Source organism: Halichondria panicea, chromosome 13 (genome assembly GCF_963675165.1).
Source record: "Halichondria panicea chromosome 13, odHalPani1.1, whole genome shotgun sequence".
Classification (NCBI taxonomy): Eukaryota; Metazoa; Porifera; class Demospongiae; order Suberitida; family Halichondriidae; genus Halichondria; species Halichondria panicea.
This window is the reverse complement of record NC_087389.1, coordinates 6206063-6219522: the sequence shown is the minus strand read 5'-3', so window position 1 is coordinate 6219522 and position 13460 is coordinate 6206063. Positions and strand designations below refer to the sequence as shown.

At 40.2% G+C, this 13460-nt stretch overlaps 2 protein-coding genes across 3 annotated transcripts; both read left to right on the top strand.

Annotated features, from left to right (window-relative positions):
- Positions 1–70: 70 nt before the first annotated feature.
- Positions 71–3552, top strand: LOC135347095 (probable cytochrome P450 49a1). Of its 2 annotated transcripts, none has more exons than XM_064544972.1 (10): positions 71–428; positions 592–739; positions 861–1048; positions 2067–2248; positions 2311–2481; positions 2558–2721; positions 2836–2914; positions 2960–3116; positions 3161–3204; positions 3369–3552. In XM_064544972.1, the coding sequence occupies exons 1-10, from the start codon at positions 158–160 to the stop codon at positions 3477–3479; spliced, it is 1515 nt and encodes a 504-aa protein (XP_064401042.1). In that variant the 5' UTR covers positions 71–157; the 3' UTR covers positions 3480–3552. The 2 variants fall into 2 exon arrangements, with proteins under 2 accessions (XP_064401042.1, XP_064401043.1); XM_064544973.1 differs by having other exon boundaries at positions 256–526.
- Positions 3553–5771: 2219 nt separating this feature from the next.
- On the top strand, positions 5772–13313 carry LOC135347096 (1,25-dihydroxyvitamin D(3) 24-hydroxylase, mitochondrial-like). The gene is made up of 10 exons (XM_064544974.1): positions 5772–6101; positions 6217–6367; positions 10808–10995; positions 11056–11237; positions 11684–11854; positions 11996–12159; positions 12262–12340; positions 12406–12562; positions 12862–12905; positions 12982–13313. Exons 1-10 carry the CDS (start codon positions 5837–5839, stop codon positions 13090–13092), a joined length of 1512 nt encoding a protein of 503 aa, XP_064401044.1. The 5' UTR covers positions 5772–5836; the 3' UTR covers positions 13093–13313.
- The last annotated feature ends 147 nt before the right edge of the window (positions 13314–13460 follow it).

Genomic DNA, 13460 nt, shown 5'->3' with positions numbered 1-13460 from the left:
AACGCCCACGAAATTTAACTACTATTTTTGCGCATGCGCAACAAGTTCCTAAAATGGGGGAGTACCTCAATACTGACCGCAAAGTATGTAAACAGAGAGTAAAAACAGTACAAACAAAAGACGACAAATCAATGCTGCCCACTCTCAAATATATGCTATGCAAAGGCTCCCAACGACCAGGCTTAATTATATTAAGCTTGCTGTGAAACCTAAGTATGTGGCTACAAGCTCACATTCCAAGCAACAAGCTGCTACAAGACCACAACAAGCCAAATCATTCAACTCAATCCCAGGACCCAAGCCTCTGCCATTACTAGGGAATCTGTTGGATATAGCCAAGGTTATAAAGAGTGGTGGACTAACATTCGAGTACTATGACAAAGAATTGAAGAAATGTGGAGAAGAAATCATAAAGATTACTTTACCAGGTTAATTAAAATTGCAAGTTACTACACCATACTATGCCAAGCTTGTTTTGGCTATTCACCACAATGTGAACAAGTGCTTCACATTGTTACTAATAAAGGTATCATACTGCATGTACGGTGGAGGTAAGGGGTGGAGTAAAATTCAATTGTATGCCTGATGCAGGAGTTGGTACCATGGTGATAGTGGCGGACCCTGATGTACTGGAGGAGGTACTCAGAGCTGAAGGGAAATATCCACAGAGAGACAAGTTGTTTAGTCCAAAGAGAAAATGGTTCTTTGATCATACTGGAATTCCAGCTGGAGTAATTCAGTGAGAGAAAGTAGAGACATCAGTATAACCGTCTGCATGCATAACAAATACCAGTCAATGCTCTTGGCCATGCAGTTCATATAAGGCACAACCATGCATGCATGTTATAGTTTTACTGCAGGGAAGGTGAAGGCTGGAAGCAACAGCGTGTTGCAATCAGCAAGCAAGCACTGCCCCGGAATGTGAACAGCTACATTGAGGGCCTGAACCCTATCTACACTCGATTCTCTGACCACCTGAGGAGCGTAAGGAATGAAGATGGTTTGATTGAGAATATAACTTCTCTTTCTCGAAAATTAGCTATGGAAGGTATGTGTGTACTATACATACATATATACAATGTAGTTAATGCACTGTTCCAAGTATTATGGATATTATTGGCCAAGCGAGAAGCTTGTCAAGTGTAGCTTGAGGCAGGGCCTATAATATATAGATATAATTATAGTGATGATGCTTTGAGAACTTCCGTTTGGCCAATTATCTATATAACACGAGCGTAAATTAAACGGTGCATTAACTATTTGTAGTTTGCAGGTCTTTGCCACTAATACATGCGCAGCTGTCGCTCTAGGTAGAGCTATACAACTACTATAGTAAGTATAGAATAGCAACGTTCTACAAACATATTCCTGATTCTGGAGAGACTGCATGTCATACACCACCTATACGCGCATATATAGGTCCTGCATGCTCTAACTACCAAACTGTGCTTTTTATCACAGGAAGGCTGTGGTTATTTCAGTTGTAGATCCTATGGTATATGTATGGCATTTGTTAGTGGAAGGCTTTCCTTTGATCTCTATGGTTTCTGTACTACAAGGATCTTTGTATAAAGTGGTAAGGTAATGTTTCCTCCCACGCATCAAATCCTCTATGCATGAATATCATTATTGTGTGCATTCTTTAATAGCCTAGCTTGCTTAGCACTATTCTAAATCAGTTATAGGCCTCGTCTAACGCTCACTATGGTGAGACCCTCAGGCCCTTAGCAGCGCCTTCGCTGCGCTCGAGGGCGCTATATACACCCTTGGGCCCTCGAGGTATCATGATAATCCCATGACGGACTCAGCAAGTGGGATTTGTAGGATGCTTTTGAGTGTTTGACTGTACCATATAGTGGGTACATTTCGAGGGTATGAAATTAATATTCGTGGATTAAGCATGTACCGCGAATTTAATATCGTATGCATGCATGCATGCTGCAAAAGGCTGCTATATTCCACGAAAATTAAATCCGCGAAAACATTTCTAAAGGCATTTCTGCGAACATAATTATAATACCCTCGAAGTATACCTGCTATACGGTATATACACTGCATACTTGCAGCGACTGGGAAGTTTGTGTTTGATGCTGATCTGGATCTGCTGGTTAATCCGAAAGAAGAGGACATCAAATTCCTCGATAAAGTCGATCAGCTTTTCGAGGGTATGGGAAGGTTGGCGTATGAGCTTCCTCTGTTCAAGATCTACAAAAACAATCTGTACCACTTCTACTTGGATGCTTTACAAGTAATTTTTTCAAGGGTCCATGCAAAGAAGTGTTACTACACGTATATATACAATACTTGCAGGGAAGCTATGATCATAGTAGCAAGTACGCCAACAGGTTGCAGGAGAAGCTGGAGAGAGGTGAGAGCAGTGAAGTACAGGGGATGCTGGAGCAATGGCTGAGAGAGAAGAAGATGTCCACTAAAGAAGCTGTGGCAATGTCAGCTACAATGTTTACCGCTGGGATCCACACAGTAAGCTAACTGCACTTGCATGCATGGGTGTAGAAAATTGGTTTCATGCATGCTCACGTGTTTTTTGCACTTTTAGACTGCCTATCAGTCCACATACCTCCTGTTTGAGTTGGCTAAGAACCCTGAGGTCCAGGAGCGGCTCTACCAGGAGATACAGAGTGTGGTGGGGGAGCGACCTCCCACAGCTCAGGACCTAGAGGCAATGCCGTACCTCAGAGGATGCATCAAGGAGAGCCTCAGGTAAATGTGACTGTGCAAAGACTGTTTTGCAGAAACGGTGGTATATATAATCATTGCTATAAATTAATGTCGATAGCTAATAAGTGTTGTAACGAGTCATCTTTGTACACGCAGAGTCAGGTCAGTTATAAATCTCTTCTCTCGTGTTCTGAAAAAAGATGCCGTCGTCCATGGTTACCATGTACCTGCTGGGGTGAGTTGATAATTATAGTGGTAAATAATTTTATTTTAACCGCAGGTGAACTTGGTATACTTGAGTTACACGGCTGCAAAGAGTGACAAAATGTTTGATGAGCCATCACAGTTCAAGCCAGAGAGGTGGATGAGAAAGGACGGACCACAGCAGCATCCCTTCTCAATACTGCCATTTGGGTTTGGACCCAGACAATGTTATGGTTGGTCCCAGACTGCATGATTCATTCATAATTTTTTATTTTAGGGAAAAGATTTGCTGAACTAGAAATGAAACTACTGCTGGTTGAAGTAAGTCAGAATTTGGTTGTGGTACCAACAGTATAGATATAGATAATTATATATGTATGTTAATTATACCATGCATAAAATCAGCAACTAACTGCATGTGTAGGTGTAGTCATGGCTGTGTCTATATATAAATATGTCCTTTGAACCCATGCATGCATACACAGTTGGCTCGAAACTTTACTCTAAAGACAAACAAGGAGGACTTGAAGATAGTTGAAAAGCTGATAGCCACAGTGGAGGAGGACGTCCCTCTTTTTTTAACTGACAGAAATTAATCAACAGGAACTATTATTTTTGAATCTGTGGTGGGTGTAATGACTAGCCTCGGTCCCAGGCCGATTTTTTTTTTAATAGAGAAAAATACTAGTTGGCGACCTAGCGTTCAATTGGAGACGGATCGGCCTGGGGTCGAGGCTATGTAATGACATGAATGCACATATCAAGCCAAGGCTACAAGGTGCGACCAGTTTAAATGAAACGCCCACACTGCACCACTCTTGCGGCTTTAAATCGAGAATTTCTCACTCTGAGGTTCCCTGCATGCAATGAAAAGTGTGTGTTACCACAAAACCTGCAACTATAGTTGTGGATATGTCCTTTGAACCCATGCATGCATGCATACACAGGTGGTTTGAAATTTCACTCTAAAGACGACCAGTCCAAGGATGACCTATACAGATGATTGGAGAGGCTGGTCTCATTAACATAGTCTCGCACCAGCCCCGATTAAAAATTGGGTCTGGAGAACTTCCTATCAACGAGTTGTGCAAGACCTTAATTGGGTGATGATAGTAAAATATAGTGGTCACAAATAATATTATTCATGATTTATGACCACAGTGTGCATGGTTACAATAATGTGAAAACCACAGTTCTGCAAATAAATTATGTACATGTAGTTGAGAGTCCTCGTGCTCAGTGCTCAAATCTGGATGGATCTACACATGCAAGAAGGAGAGAGAAGCTATAGCAACTACTCAGAGTCACTAGAAAGATCCAGGCATGTTATGTTTCAAGGTTCTCAATGGCATGGATTCAGTTCTCAGAGCAAAAGATGCAAATCAAATCTTATTTGCAGTACTGCCACTTGAATATAGAATGCTAGTTTTAGGTGTAGATGTATTATAGTCTAGTAGGAGACATCCTTGAAGCTGAATATCTACAACCATAGATTGAAGCTACAACTCAGCTCTTGCTTTTGTTCAACTACCCATGAAACTTCTCTCTCTTTCTGTGATCTTCTGGGATAGTCTTACAACATAAATAAGCCATTATTGTCAGTTGCATCTAGCTGGAAACTGTAGCAGGTTGGCAACAAGAGGCTGCTTTGCATAACCTCTTTTCTTTTCTTTTTGCCTCCAATTGACCGCAGCGCGCGTTAACACGCCAAGAAATCTTCGGCGTCTAGAAGAGGAAGAGGGATTGGTATTGGTAACATCCGCTTTACCCGTGGTTTAATCGAGGCTGTGTCAAGCTGTAGATGGGCGTGGTCCGGTTAGGCCAAGCTGAGGCCTATTTCTACACACAGTGTATAATATACCACAAGCATATAATTATGCTCAGTCTGTGCAACTCACTCATATTTAAAAGTCTATGTCTATTTTAGCAGTTTATAACCAGCACGCTTACACGTTTTAGCGATACAAGACTATAAATAGCAGCTGTTCGCCTAAAACTTTACTGGAATGTCCCTTTTTACTGGGTGTGGTCAGTCATTAGCAAGTACAACACATGGCTCACACAGACTGGGCGTGTTATAAATTGCTGAAAAAGATTATGTCTCGAGAAAACACAACTTTCTGAGTTACTCGGCAAAATAGCCTCGTTTATAGGGCGTAACGCGGATAGTTTTCGAGGTTTTACTGCAGATTCAATGTAAAATGATCACGTGAACTGCTTCCGTTACCAATCCCTCTTACTCGAGGAGGTTAGACACTCGTCATAATGTTTTACGGAGGAAATGTGTGTGCATGAAGAGATATATATAGGGAAACTTGCAGAGAACAGTAGCTATTCAGCCAAGTTAAAAGCCTGCAAGCGATTTTAGCACTCCATACTAGTAGTAAATAATGCTAAAAATACCCAGTGAAACTAGAAACTGAGTAGCATAGTCATACTAGAAGCAATGAGCCAGAAACTTAGATTAGTCACAAACATCGAGTTGTTGCTGCACTTGCCTTTGTTTTTTTACTCCTGTCTTGATGTAGCAGGTATAGCGATCATATTGTTAAACTACTACGACTCATACTAACAGTAGATATAATACAAGAGAGAGATAGACAAGCAAGAATGGAAGTTAGGTAAAATGCTGACTCAGCAGGATCGACGATTTTAAGCGTATTCATGATAATTATTATTGATGACTATTATGACTAACGGATGACGTGTGTCCAGCCAGACCCATGTTATTGACCTAGCGTTCAAATAGAAAACATCCGGGGATGACTCAGCAGGATCGATATTAAGTGTATTCATGAGATTATTGGACTAACCAATGACTACGGATGACGCGTGTCCAGCCTCTTCCGGTGCAAGACTAGCCTCGAGACCAGGCCTAAGTCTTACGCAATCTCTAGAGTAAACAGTGCGGTATTTTAATAACACTCAGCAAAATATTAAAAACAAGAATCAGATGCTTTCCTTTCTCAAGCAATGGCCCATGCCAACCACCAGGTTTGCTGTGAGGTGTGTGACTACAAGCTCACATTCCAAGCAACAAGCTGCTACAAGACCACAACAAGCCAAACCATTCAACTCAATCCCAGGACCCAAGCCTCTGCCATTACTGGGGAATCTGCTGGATATAGTGAGAGTACGGAGGAGAGGGCAAAGGTTTTCTGATTTTAATTATGAGGGTCTGGAAAAGTATGGAGGAATCATGAAGCTGCTTATACCAGGTGTGCTGCACAGCTTGCTTTACCTTACCATAAACATAGAGAAACTTGGACGTTTTCAGTTGATTTGCAAGTCTAGTTTTTCCTATTGCTTGTCATTATAACTATCGTCCTGCAGGTGCTGGTACCATGGTGGTAGTGGCTGATCCTGATGTATTGGAGGAGGTGCTCAGAGCTGAAGGAAAGTACCCGAAGAGGGATGTGTCATTTGGCCCTAAGATGAAATGGTTCTTTGAGCAATCTGGAAAACCACCTGGATTTGCATCTCAGTGAGTATAGTCAATATGTGCATGAGGTGTAGTGTTAAACTTTTACAAAGACTATAGCTACTTGTGTATTCGGCTATGTTGTCATCTTCAGTATACGTAGTGTACATGCTAGCCTCGATTCCAGGCCGCAAAGAGAAAGCCTTGTATAATGTTACTATTATAGACGGGTAGTAATTTTAGTGTCTTCAGATTTTTCTCTGTTTTAGGGTATACTAATTTGGCGGAATTCATTAGCACAATGATTATAATTATGCCTCGAGGCGTAGCCGCACGAGGGATACGGTAAAGCTGACTGTGTGTGTGTGTGTCTGTGTGTCTGTGTGTCTGTTCCAGCTGTAACTGCTCAACGGTTGCAATGCGACGAAAACTAACAGCTTCTATAGGCAGAATTCTAGCCACGTTCTCTTGGATTTTGATTCGTGGATTTGCAAACTAAAGCTTCTTTCTCGAGTTATGGCTAGTTTGACTCACATTGAAGGCTGTTGCAGTCTCTTCAGAATCTTTCATAGCATCATCTGTCCGCACAAACTTTCTATTCAACATATGAGTTAGCCTTGCACTAAAGCGCTAGCTTTTTGTTAGCTACAATACTCAGAAAATATCTGTTAAAACAGCTAGCTAGCAGTAGCCATTTGTGAAATTGATCTCTTTGGACACACCCTTTAATTATTCCTGTGTATGTAATGCGCATGCGCGCTCATTCCCCACGTGTGAGAAAATAATAATATCCAAGATCCAGATCCAGATCCTCCTGGCAGAATCATCTTTGTCTTGAAGGCCTGGTAAGCCACAAAACACTACCATATAACAATATAGATAACAATATGCATGTACACAGGTCTTTTCTTCTTAGATATTATATACACTGAACTACAGATCTTGGAAGAATCAATTTTCTTCTTTCTTGAGGTCCTAGTAAGCCACATAATACAACAATAGATGCATGTAAATAAGTCTTTTCTTCTCAGTGACTTTATATAGATAAGCTAACTTTAATATAAAATTCATTATAGAAACTAATAATTATAACACTCTAATACTTTTCAGCGAAAGCAAAAACATGGCGAGAGGCATTAGCACAGCGCCAGCTTGAACACTAGTTATGTACAAGTAGGAGTTTTAAGGTTACGATGCAGTGTTTGCTCATGAATTATTCATTTTTTGTTTTTGTGAGAAAGGAAGACATTGTTTCTATTATTTTATGTGTCTATACTGTTGCACTACTCATAAGTAACTATTACAGCGCTTGCTAGCTATCAGTACGTTAACTAGATGGCAAAAATTTACCACAAAGATCGTGTGTGGTCATTGCCGATTTTAGTCGTCAAATATTAGACAAATAAAGACTCTAACAAGAACTAAACAGTGACCTACCAGCAATTTATGATATTCCTGAGGGCGGCTCAAAGAGTTCTTGCTCTATCTACCTACAAAATGAAGAAAAATACCATAGTTTACTAGCTAGTCGGCTATTTTTCCATATTTTTCTACTTTTACATGAGCTAACTCGATGACTGTTCATTGTTTTGAAGAAATTGTTTCGAGCCGCCCTGCCCCTTTCCTCCTTTAAATAGATAATTGCCTTACTGGCAAAGAGCATGCAATATCTAGCATACTAAATGACGACTAGTGTATACAGTCAAGACAAGCTTTGATTTACTACTGATAATTACTGCGTGGGCGAACACTGCATCATAACCTTAAGGTTGAATGGAAAGTTTGGAGTTAGATACAGATGAAAAAAGGCTAGCTTGCTTAGCATACTCTCAAAAGTACATTGCATTATACAAAAGCACATTAGAAAAGAAAAAAGAAAATAATGAGATTCATAATTATTAGCGCGTCCTTAATTTAACAAATTCGCTAAACTTCGCTAAAATTAGTACCCGTTATAATAAGGTACATTGTATTGTATGCGCATGTGCGTACATTACCCCAAAAAGGAGGTAATCCGTGTATTTGTGGATATACTGTCAAAGAAACACGTATATACTATTTTGTTGTAGTCCTTGTTACATAATTATGCCTCGAGGCGTAGCCGCACGAGGGATACGGTAAAGCTGACTGTGTGTGTGTGTGTCTGTGTGTGTGTGTGTGTGTGTCTGTGTCTGTGTGTGTGTGTCTGTTCCAACTGTAACTGCTCAACGGTTGCAATACGACGAAAACTATAATAGCTTCTATATAGGCTTCTAGCCACATTCTCTTGGATTTCGATTCGTGGATTAGCAAACTAAAGCTTCTTTCTCGAGTTATGGCTAGTTTGACTCACATTGAAGGCTGTTGCAGTCTCTTCAGAATCTTTCATAGCATCATCTGTTCGCACAAACTTTCTATTCAACACATGAGTTAGCCTTGCACTTAAGCGCTAGCTTTTTGTTGGCTACAAGAGGTAGAAAGAGCTGCTAAAGAAGCTAGCTATTTTAGTAGCCATTATTGATTGAACTTGCAGACACACCCCTATTCCTGGATGTAGATCTAATGCGCATGCGCGCTCAATACCACGTGTAAGAGAATCCATTTTGCAGAATCAGAATCAATTTTCTTCTTTGTTGAGGTCCAGGTAAGCCACAAACCAACCTTTTCTGATAATTACATTATTTTCAATTTGTATTATTCGATTAACCTTTCTATAATACTCTGAGCGAAAGCAAAAACATGGCGAGAGGTATTAGCACAGCGCCAGCTTGAACACTAGTTATCTATGGTATTGGGCTAAATTGGCAAATTTTGTCATCTCCCAAATAACAACATTGATGGTACAATACACACTTTCTGCTTGTTTATATACTATACTGTCTGTGCTATACTACTGTCTGTGCTTAAATTCTCTCTTACTCTGTGCCTTTGACAAACTCACAGCACACCCCCTTCTTGTGAAACAATCAAAGCACATTGCAAATTATTTACCTCTTCTCTATAACACTGTAATACTTTTGAGCGAAAGCAAAAACATGGCGAGAGGCATTAGCAAGCGCACGCTTGCAACACTCGTTACATAAAGTATTGTGCAAAGATGACTGAGTTCTTACGCCCTTTATTGTGTGAGCTAGAAGAAACAATACTGCTGCAACATAATTATGCCTCGAGGCGTAGCCGCAGGAGGGATACGGTAAAGCTGACTGTGTGTGTGTGTGTGTGTGTGTGTCTGTGTGTCTGTGTGTGTGTGTATTCCAGCAGTAACTGCTCAACGGTTGCAATGCGACGAAAACTAACAGCTTCTATAGGCTTCTAGCCACGTTCTCTTGGATTTTGATTCGTGGATTAGCAAACTAAAGCTTCTTTCTCGAGTTATGGCTAGTTTGACTCACATTGAAGGCTGTTGCAGTCTCTTCAGAATCTTTCATAGCATCATCTGTTTGCACAAACTTTCTATTCAACATATGAGTTAGCCATGGCTACAAGACTCAGAAAATATCTGTTAAAACAGCTAGCTAGCAGTAGCCATTTGTGAAATTGATCTCTTTGGACACACCCTTTAATTATTCCTGTGGATGTAATGCGCATGCGCGCTCATTCCCCACGTGTGAGTAAATATCCAAGATTCAGATCCTGGCAGAATCATCTTTGTCTTGAGGGCCTGGTAAGCCACAAAACACTACCATATAACAATATAGATAACAATATGCATGTACACAGGTCTTTTCTTCTTAGATATTATATACACTGAACTACAGATCTTGGAAGAATCAATTTTCTTCTTTCTTGAGGTCCTAGTAAGCCACATAATACAACAATAGATGCATGTAAATAAGTCTTTTCTTCTCAGTGACTTTATATAGATAAAACTAACTTTCATTATAGATAACACTCTAATACTTTTGAGGGAAAGCAAAAACATGGCGAGAGGCATTAGCACAGCGCCAGCTTGAACACTAGTTAAAGTAGTGTCTCTGAAAGCTGCCCGGCATTGTGGTCATGAATATTTTAACACTATACATGGTCATACGTATTTTTCCTTTTTGTAACTTTGTCTGTTTTTTACAATTTGTATGATGAAATTGCTGTAATTATTTCGCGCATGCGCATGAAAGTATACCAGGCCTTTGCGGTCTGCCGCTATGTACATACATGCAGCTTTGTAGTTCTTTTCTGACTCTTAATTGTCAAACAGCTATTATTATAGCACTTTAATGCAAGGCTATAACTCATAAGTTGAATAGAAAGTTTGTGCGAACAGATGATGCTATGCATGAATGATTCTAAAGAGACTGTAACAGCCTTCACTGTGAGTCAAACTCCAGAAAGAAGCTTTGGTTTGCAAATCCACGAATCAAAAATTAAAATCCGAAAGCTATATAGAAGCCTGCTACTATAAAAATGTTGTTGTTGCATTGAGCAGTTACAGCTGGAATAGGCAGACACATGCACACACACAGTCAGCTTTACCGTATCCTTTGTACGGCTACGCGAGGCATAATAATACAGCTTTCATATATATAGGGAGGGAGAAGACTGGAAGAGAGAGCGTGTTGCAGCTAACAAGCAAGTACTGCCCCGGAATGTGAACAGCTACATTGAGGGCCTGAACCCTATCTACACTCGATTCTCTGACCATCTGAGAAAGATAAGAAGTGAAAATGGTTTGATTGAGGATTTCACTCCACTCGCTAAAAAGATGACAATGGAAGGTATAGCTATAAATCTTCAGTTTTTAAATTAATATCGGAATTCTATTTCATTATATATAGCTACTGGAAAATTTGTGTTTGGTGCTGATCTGGACCTGCTAGTTAATCCAAAGGAGGAAGATGTAAAGTTTCTTGACAATGTCGACCGGTTTTTTGAAGGCATTGGAAAACTGATCAATGAGCCAGCTCTGTACAAGATTTACAAGAACAAATTTTACTACTCATTCATGGATGCGATAAAGGTATGTATATGTTAATTGACAGTGAACCTCGCTAATCCGAATAGAGCCGGACCAGACCACATCAAAAATTACCAGATTAACGGATGTCATTAAGTGATTAGGAATATCATTAACGAAGACACTTGTACATTTTATAGCTGCTAGCTAGAATATAATATCTCTCCACTACAGTGAGCTATCTCCGTTTTCTTTGCAGTGGCCGTTGTATGTATTGAGCACGTTATTGCTGATTCAGTAATTGCTTATTAGTAAAGTAAGCATGTGCAGTCTAATTAATGGTAGCCCCTCCTTTTTTTCGGTTTTTTGCTATTTGTTCGGGTTTCTGACTAAAGGGGTTCGGATTAGCGATGTTTTACTGTATTTTGACATGCGCATGCGCAGTGAGGTAGACGATAAGTGCTGCAGCACTTACAGCTATAATTTGAATACCATTCTCTTTTTTACAGGGGACCTTTTCACATGGTAGCAAGTACGCTACCGACTTGCGAGAGGAGCTGGAGAGAGGTGAGAGCAGTGAAGTACAGGGGATGCTGGAGCAATGGCTGAGAGAGAAGAAGATGTCCACTGAAGAAGCTGTGGCACTGTCAGCTTCAATGCTGATTGCTGGTATCCACACGGTATATACATACATAAGTTACTGTACTCCCCTTCTGCATGCTTTTATGCCAGTATTACATATAATTATAGCACTTCTGAAGTTTTAATACTTGGCACATATCCTCCCATTTAAACGTTTATCTCATCCCCTCTTCGTTTAGACCGCTAATCAGTCAACGTTCCTCCTGTTTGAGTTGGCTAGGAACCCTGAGGTCCAGGAGCGGCTCCACCAGGAGATACAGAGTGTGGTGGGGGAGCGACCTCCCACAGCTCAGGACCTAGAGGCAATGCCCTACCTCAGAGGATGCATCAAGGAGAGCTTCAGGTACAATTATGTGTGCCCATAACAATTATAGGCTAATGTATGCGACCTGCATATGTAATAATTATGCCGCTGTAGTCGCTAACTTTAAACCAATCATTATAGAGTCAGATCCACAGTACCAGGTTTTCCCCGTGTTCTGAATGAGGATGCCATCATCCATGGTTACCATGTGCCTGCCGGGGTGAGTTAAAACTGTTTTAAAGCTTGCTAATATTATAAGTATTTCCATTCTTCTAACATGCACAGGTGACTTTGTTCTACTCAATTTACACGGCTTCCAAGAGTGACAAAATATTTGAGGAGCCAACGAAGTTCAAGCCAGAGAGGTGGATGAGAAAGGATGGACCACAGCAGCATCCCTTCTCACTGCTGCCGTTTGGGTTTGGACCTAGACAATGTTATGGTATGTGTTACCACCTATGTATACTATTGAAACGGGTACTAAATTTAGCCGAATTAACGCTAATTATGTCCACATTAGAACGCATTAAAAAATATAATGGTAATGAACTTGTTTAGCAAGCTAGCCCTTTTTTCATCTGTATATCTGACTCCATGCCTTCCATTGACATGCACATAAGTATATTGCCCATAGTTATAGTTACCCGAGAAAAATCTGAAACCGCTAATAGTACCCGTTTTTAATAGTTAACCTTAAGGTAGTGTTTTTTATGGTGTGCCTCAGTCTGCACCTACATGCAGGAAAAAGGTTTGCAGAACTTGAAATGAAACTCTTCATAGTTGACGTGAGTGATCATGTTATACTTTATACAGGACAATTATATTGATTTCTGAACATTGATCTATTGATTGATACCATAGATTGCTCGAAATTTCATACTGAAGGCTGGACAGGAAGATATGAAGATGGTTGAGCATGCCCTCGTCACACCACAGGAGGACGTGCCACTCTATTTCATTGACAGAAATTAGACTATAAATAATAATTAATGTATATACTTTTTAAGTCAGTCCAGGCCTGCATGCCTGTATAATCGAGACTCATTATATAGTATATATACGCACAAAACTGCCTGAATTTATTTATACTTCAGAATTCTATAGTCTGAGCTATATTATACTAGTACTCTGTGCTGATGTTGTGTTGATTGTCGCAATTTTTGCTATACACTCACTTGATTGCTATACAAGAAGCAGCAATTATTTATGGGCAGTATAATTATTATAATTATCAAGAGTTCTTGAGCTCTTGGTAGTATATATCTAGTTTGTATTGAAGAAGTTGACTGCCAGAAAGATGCATGGTCCGGGCTCCCTGAAAGCTTCTGCAGGAGTCTTCT

Excerpts from the sequence above, each read along its gene's own strand:
- LOC135347095 (XM_064544972.1), top strand. The coding sequence starts at position 158 with ATGCAAAGGCTCCCAACGACCAGGCTTAATTATATTAAGCTTGCTGTG. Across the intron at positions 2,249-2,310 it reads TCTACTTGGATGCTTTACAA|GGAAGCTATGATCATAGTAG; the intron begins GTAATTTTTTCA and ends CAATACTTGCAG. Across the intron at positions 2,722-2,835 it reads TGCATCAAGGAGAGCCTCAG|AGTCAGGTCAGTTATAAATC; the intron begins GTAAATGTGACT and ends TTGTACACGCAG.
- LOC135347096 (XM_064544974.1), top strand. The coding sequence starts at position 5,837 with ATGCTTTCCTTTCTCAAGCAATGGCCCATGCCAACCACCAGGTTTGCT. Across the intron at positions 11,238-11,683 it reads CATTCATGGATGCGATAAAG|GGGACCTTTTCACATGGTAG; the intron begins GTATGTATATGT and ends TCTTTTTTACAG. Across the intron at positions 12,906-12,981 it reads TGAAACTCTTCATAGTTGAC|ATTGCTCGAAATTTCATACT; the intron begins GTGAGTGATCAT and ends TTGATACCATAG.